Source organism: Athene cunicularia (assembly GCF_003259725.1).
Source record: "Athene cunicularia isolate RWA chromosome 1 unlocalized genomic scaffold, athCun1 chr1_part2, whole genome shotgun sequence".
Classification (NCBI taxonomy): domain Eukaryota; kingdom Metazoa; phylum Chordata; class Aves; order Strigiformes; family Strigidae; genus Athene; species Athene cunicularia.
Genome location: NW_020799092.1, coordinates 21390218 through 21397165, shown reverse-complemented (window position 1 = coordinate 21397165; position 6948 = coordinate 21390218). Strand labels below are relative to the sequence as shown.

At 48.8% G+C, this 6948-nt stretch overlaps 1 protein-coding gene across 1 annotated transcript in view; it reads left to right on the top strand.

Annotated features, from left to right (window-relative positions):
* Nucleotides 1–4305, top strand: part of LOC113488720 (C-type lectin domain family 6 member A-like) — a 6600-nt gene extending 2295 nt beyond the window's left edge. Inside the window, exons 3-6 of the mRNA XM_026864023.1 lie at nt 2200–2292; nt 3375–3526; nt 3742–3872; nt 4146–4305. Coding sequence (XP_026719824.1) covers nt 2200–2292; nt 3375–3526; nt 3742–3872; nt 4146–4305 — 536 coding nt within the window. The remainder of the gene's footprint in view (nt 1–2199; nt 2293–3374; nt 3527–3741; nt 3873–4145) is intronic.
* The last annotated feature ends 2643 nt before the right edge of the window (nt 4306–6948 follow it).

Here is a 6948-nt window from a genome sequence, read left to right as displayed (position 1 = left end):
AGTGCAGTGTCCTGTGCGGGAGGAAGACACTGGTAATGTGGACTCTTGGAGAAGAGGGAGACCAGAAGAGATAATGAATCGCCAAGGGAGTGTCAGTCCCGGAACTGCAGGTAACCCCAAAGCCTTCCTTTCTGTCCTCCTGCAGAAGGAGGAGGAGCTGGGGTGCAATACAGAGCTGGGATAGACAATGGGCATGGTACGGTGGCTGGCCTCACACCAGGAGAAGGGGCTTGGGACAAGAGCAAAGCAACAGACGAGGGAACTGGGGAGTGCCTGGACTGGGAGAAGGACCTTTTTCCCACAGCCGCGGCAGTGAAAGTCCAGGCAGACTATGGTCTGCCGGCCCCTTCAGTGTGTTCATTCTCTAAGTGATGGGACAAAAGCGTGCTATCCCACTATCATTCTCCAGGTGAAACTATCTGCATCAAGCTCAGCACAAGTCCCTGCTCCCATCTCCGGTGACTCTAAGGAGAAGGGAGATCCCCCAAGAGCTCCAAAGTGCCCGTTCTCCCTGTGGAAACAATCGCTTCTGTGTGTCTGCCTCTGCAAACACTGAGCTGGACCGTCACTCCTTTGAGTGGCTACATGCTATTGCATAAAAGGGCTTGGGGAAGAGAGGCAAAATAAAGGGAGCTAAGAGAAAGAAGCTCTAAGGAGAGTGAAGAGGAGGGAGGTAAGGAGAGAACGTTCAGTGAAAGACAGGGGTAACAAGGGCAACAGGGAAACTGTGCTGAGGAGAAAGGAGGCGAGATGGGACAAAGAAAGGAGGAGTGCAGTTTGGGAAGAGTAGAGGCAGGGCTTGTGATTGATCAGAAGTGAAACCCAAGAGCAGCTTCAGGGCAACCCCTGTGTTGCCCTACTCTGTGGGTCTGACCCACTGCTAATGACGGGCGGCAGGACCTGGTTACAGCAGGACCTGGTTACAGCATCTGTGGGTCTGCCCAGTCCTTGGAACAAGGGCCCCAGCAGGTGGTTGGGGTACGGAGCCACCAGGGTCATCCTGCCCCTGACTCTGGCTTGAGGGATTCCCACTCTTGCCTTGTGTTTTTCAGCCCCAGCAGAAGAGAGAAGCTGCTCCTGGATGAAGCCCTGGATCTTCCTAGTTTCTGCCCTTGCCATCAAAACTGCCTTTGTCACTGTCTGCCTTGGTGGGTTTCCAGGTCTCTTAATTCCTCTGGGGCTTGACTTGACTGCCTTTTGTTAGATGGAAGGGCAATATACCAATCCCTGACAGCAGGCAAATGCCTTTTGCCAAATGAGCCTTTTCTGCTTCCCCTCTCCCGCCTCTGCCCTCTTAGTCAGGGAGTAGGGTCCCTTCCACAGTTCAGGTTTGTTCCCTGCAGCGCCTTCCCACTGCTCCTCTCGCGTTCCCACCTGCCTGAGTAAAGCCCGTCCTGGATAAAACCAGTCAGTCTCTCCCCTCCCACCAAGAGCTGAGAAGTCTCTTCAGTGTCAGAGGGCGTCTGAGGAGGTTCCCCACAGGCTGGCTCTTGGATGCTGGTTCTCCTGCTCTGGGCTCTCAGAGCTCCCTGTGGCGATGTTGCAGGCAAGGAGCCGGTGTGATGTCCTTGGACATACTGCTGTCAGGCTGCCCATATTTTAGTAGGGTGGGGGTGAATCCATCATAGTGCTCCAGCCGCATCCCACCCACACTGCCTGTGCTGACCAAAAGGAAAATAATTTGCTTGTATTGTCTTGGAATATGATATTTCTCTGTAACGACTCTTGTGTGTTTATTCTTAACTCCTTTGTGTGAGTCTCCAATACTCAACTGTTCTATGCCGTCGTGTTAAGGGCAAAAATGGTGCTCTAAAGCTGCAATGGCTGGGAAGATTCAGAGGGAATGTATTTTAATATTCTACATTTATTAAACTTACTCCATGACTTCTTAGACTCTCTCTTGAACCCATCCTTAAAGGATGTCTAATCTTTTTTTTTCAACTGGAAATGAGACTCTTGGTTAGCAGAGGTGAGAGGAGCTCATCCAATTAATTCCTGTTCAAAGGTGGGAATGACCAGTAGTGGGAGAAACAGCCTGCTGTTTGTCATCTCTTTGTTCAATACAGAATTTGGAGCTTGCTTATGTAACGGAGTCTCTGTGGGAGCTTTAAGCCAGAATGTGGAGGATAGGACAACTTGCTCATGAATGAGGAGGAAAGGATGACAGTAATACTTTCTTTCTCTTTCCCCTCTACCCAGTTATTTTCCTTCATGGAAGCTATGGCCAGTATAATACTCTGCTCCAGGATGCTACAGAGTGGTGTTGCGTTCCCAGCGTAGCTGCAGGCAAAAGTAAGTGATGCTAAGTGTCTCATAGGCAGCACTAAGAACCTTACCAAAATTTACTCCCGTGTCAGTCAGCCTTCGAGGTTGGGAATGTGATTGCCAGCCAGAGCCAGATTGTTTTAAGGAAGGAAGGTGGAGAACTGAGGAAAGAAAATGCTATATTGCACTATTTTACTTAGGATGACATGAAACCATGTCCTGGGCCAGGCCAGCGCAATGGAAGAGGGTGGGTTGTTCCAGACCTATCTTGGACCACCCTTTCTGCTCTTCCCCTCTCACTGGCCCTCACACAACCCCTCAACTGCTAGTCAAGTTCACTAATCCTATTGAAAGTTCTTCATCCTTTTGTAAGGGCTGGTTCAATCCAGCTCCACTCCCTGTGCTGGCTCACTGCCAGTTCACACAAGCATCATGGTCAGCGTGAGGGTCAGAGGTAGGAGTGGTAGGAGGATGTTGTCATGTGGTTTAGAGTAGCTGGAGAGCTGGGCTGCAATCACACATGAAGTGATGGCAATGGCATGTGCTGGTATTCCTGCAGTGCAAATTCCTGAACTCAGCTCAGAGATCTGTTAGCATGTAGCCTTTGAGAGGATGTAGCTGTGGGGTTTTTTAATCTGTTGTGTGACTTTCTGGCTATAAGGCAGATCTCTGGGAAAACCTGGCTAGTGTAAGGAAGGGGCTGTGGTGGCGGCAAGGCTGTCAGAGCAGCTTACTGCACATGTCTGTCAGTCTGCATCAGCTGAGAGCTAAACACTTGGACAACACTTCCCTGACGGAAGCGTTCCCAGAGGAGCGTGAGCCATCCTGCTTTCTCGGGAAGGGTAAGGCAGAAACTGTGTCTCTCGCCAAGCAGAAGTTGCGTGGACATGGCAGAAGAGAGAGAGAAAGGGAAAGGCACTTCGGGCAGGGGCCTCGTGACTGGAGTCTGTCAGGCTGTTGACAGCTTTACTTGTGGAGCATGGAGGAGAGCGTTTACCTCTGTCCAGATTACGAGTGTGGTTCAGACCCCTTCCCAAATACCTACTTTGTATTCACAGAGATGAAGGACATCACATCTTGTTCAAAAGCAGGACATTTTCCCCCCAAAGAGGAGGGCTGGATGTGCTGCCCGAAGGGCTGGAAGCGCTTTCAAAAAAGCTGCTACTATATCTCAGATGATACGATGTCCTGGGCTGAGAGTGTGCAGAACTGCACTGGGATGGGCTCCCATCTGGTGGTGATCAACAGCAAAGCAGAGCAGGTAGGTGCATGGCCCAGAGAGGGGCAGAGTGGCCAGAGACACAGTGCCAGGCCCTGGAGGGGACTCAGAGCCCTCCTTGTCCTGCAAGGGAGGGGAATGTCCTTTCTGTGTCCCTGCAGCACCCGCTTCCCTCTGCCACCAGCCCCACCCCACGGGAACTCTTGATGCCTCTCTCTGCTCAGTCCTGCACCTCATGGGCATTGTGCTTTTTCCAGGAGTTCCTCTTCAACTTGGCAAAAGGAGTAGTTACTAACGACTATGAAACAAAATACTACATAGGCTTATCTGCTTACAAAACTGGGCAGTGGCAGTGGGTGGATCAGACTCCGTATAAGGTGGCGGACACGTGAGTATACCGGGGGAGAGAGAAAGGTCCTGTAATTCACCCCCCTCAGTCCAGGCAACTAATACACTGTGTAAGGTAGATACGTGTCAGAGTGGGATTTCTGTCTCAAATTGCCCTATAAGTCAGAAAGCTTGACTAGCTTTCTAGTTAAAACTATGGCTGTAGATCTCTATCACAGTAACCTTTCCCTTTCTCCTCCACAGCTGTTTGAGGTGACTTCGCCCCCAGTCATGCATGCCAATGCATTCCCAATAGAGGAACTTTCTTTTACAGGTTCTGGAAGCCCGGGGAACCCAATTTACTCTTTGCAGAAAAATGTGCTGCAATTCATGTCAAGGGAAATACAGACTCCAGCACTTACAGTAATTGGAATAACATCCTTTGCTTCACAAGTTGCTATCGAATTTGTGAACTGGCAGTCAAATTTGTCTAAGGAAGGAAACTCCACTTTGGATGAAGGACATGAAGGAGTATCCTTGAGAAAGAGCAGCTCATGAAAGAACTGATGAAAAGCTGGCCTGAGCTTTCACAAATGCTTTATCTTGTGACGTAGGATGAGCAATCCTGCCACAGAATCCCAGCTCTGAAGGACCTAAGTTCTCAGCCTGCGCCCTGCATCTCTTTTCCAAGCTGGAGATCAGTCCTGGATGAAATCACTCAAGCTACTGTCAAGGACATACTGTGCCCCTTTTCACTCTCCTCCTTCACAGATGTCCTGATCCTCCAGTATTTTCCTTGACTCCTTGTCCAGTCAATATCTCAATGATGTGAAAAAGGCCCTCTCTGATTCATGGAAGGGTACTGGTCCTACAAATCACTGGAGCAGAATTTGAAAGAAGAGCATTCAGTGGAGTGTGCTTGACTAACACCTGAAGGGAACAATTATTCATGGCTTATGTTTAATGTTTCCTTCTTCCTTCAGCATATTCTGTGTTGATAAGATAACAAACAAACAAAATCAATAAATGTTAATTTGCTCTTTGCATGAGACTGTTTTCTGAGTGACAAGTCCCAGCCCCCTGCATGGAAGTTTTAATTTTTCAGAGTGTTTGGCACCTGCAGGTGAGAATTTTACTGTGAGTGTGGTGGGGTGGCCAGGAGCAGGAACAAGCTAGTGTTCACCTGCAGAGCATGTGAAAAAGGCTCTGAATCAGGTATGAGGGAAGCAGCAAAGCAGGCTGTGGAGTAGTCAGCTGTTTGTCCAGGATGTAGCAGAAAGGAGATAGATTTTGGAGATCCTGCTGAGACATGTGGCAGGATTAAGCATGGCAATGAAGCGGGGAGAAAGCAATCAAATATCACATGAAGGACAACAGCCAGAGTCTCCCCAGGCACTGTTGCTCCTTGCCTCACCCAGGCCCCACCAGCCACTGTGGCTGAGCTGTGGGCTCCTGGCCACTCTCTTGTCTCCTCTGAGGTTTACTGGTTTGGGAAACCCCACTGTGCATCACGCTAGAGTGTTCTGCTCTGGGTAATACCAGCACCAGAGCTGCTTGCCTCGGTGACCACAAAAGCCTTCCTCCTAATGCATTCCTCTTTGGTACAGATTTATCTGAAAGAGGTACCTTTCTCCAACATATGAGAAACAGGCATCATGTCTCAAGTCTGTCTTGGTTCAGGAAGCAGCAGATGTCATAGCAAGAGGCAGAGGTAAAGAGAAACAGTCAGCTATAGCACTTTTGGGAAGCTTCAGAAGGAGAATCCTTGCATATTGAAGGAGGAGTTTGGGTGGAAAGGACAAAAAGTTTATCAGATTAGCATAGTTCATGATGACACCTGCAGTCTTTGTTTTCAGGTGGACATCCTGGCCACATCCCAACTGCCCATCAGAACAAGACCTGGATGCTCACCACTCCTTGGCACATTAACTTTTCCTTTGGAAAAAAACTCAGTTCTGAGGACAGGGAAAGAGCCACAGTGACATTCACTTCTGAGGATACATGCACTGATGACATGGTCTGACTGCAGCAAAAAAAAAATTCTGTCATGGTTCAAACTTGAGCTAGCTTCCGGTTTTCCTGAAGAAACGCTCTGAAGCCCAGCTTTTGAGACGCTCTCTTCAGCTGGAAAAACATCCAAAGAGCCATACTGGAAGAATAGACTGGCAATACACCTCATTCCCCTACATAGTTTCTTTTTGCAGAGGAACGTACAGCCAATTCTCCTCACTCTCTCATTGCTGCTCTGCAAGTCTTAGAAATTTCCTAGTGGGAATCTTGTTTGGGGGAAGGTGGTGGTGTGCCCTGCTGGTTTTGTCCCACCTGCTTAGATAGCAGCCCGGGTAGAAAGGGAGGTTGATTTCCTTTCTGCTCCTGGCCAGCACTATGTCCATTGATGGCATCATCAGCAAAAGAGGGAAAGAAAATGCCAGGCATTACTGGGGAGAGAGAGAGAAGGAAGAGTGGGAAAGAAACAACATTGCATTCTCTTTACAGACAACATCTGATAAAAATGTGTGTCCCGTGTGAGCTGGAATACTTCTGCTGGTGCAGGTATTAAAGCAGATGTTAATTGTGTCCATGGGTGGCATTAGGCAAGAGAAGAGAAGATCAGTGCAGGTACCAACATTTAGTTTGTAGGATCACATGGGAGAGGAGTGGTAGTGTGGGGGTCTATCGCAGTAGCAGTGCATTCACCCTCTTAAAATAATTCCCTGTTGCCTTGGAGAGCACTGGGACATGCTGGCTTACCTTCCTTCTTCCTTGCTCAGAGGAGCGACACCAAAACCTCTGTGAGATCCCAGCAGTTAGTACTGACATCAGCTGGGCAGCGGGCATGTAAAGCAGTCAGTGTCCATCATTCTCTGGTCAGACTTACTAATTACACCTGTACCCTGCATGCTGCTTTCTTTATCTTTAGTTTTGACAGCTGATTCTGCTTTATAGGATACACCTGACTGTCTCTAATAAACGATGACCCTTGCCAAGCCAAGAGAAGAAATAAAGTGAAATGTACGTGTTTTTTTTTGTGACAGCCACTGTCTTTCTGTTAATGACTTTTCTATAAAGATTTCCTCCACGGGTCTCTGATGTTCTTTTTGACAAAGCAGAGATTCCACCACCCCCCACCCCCCCCC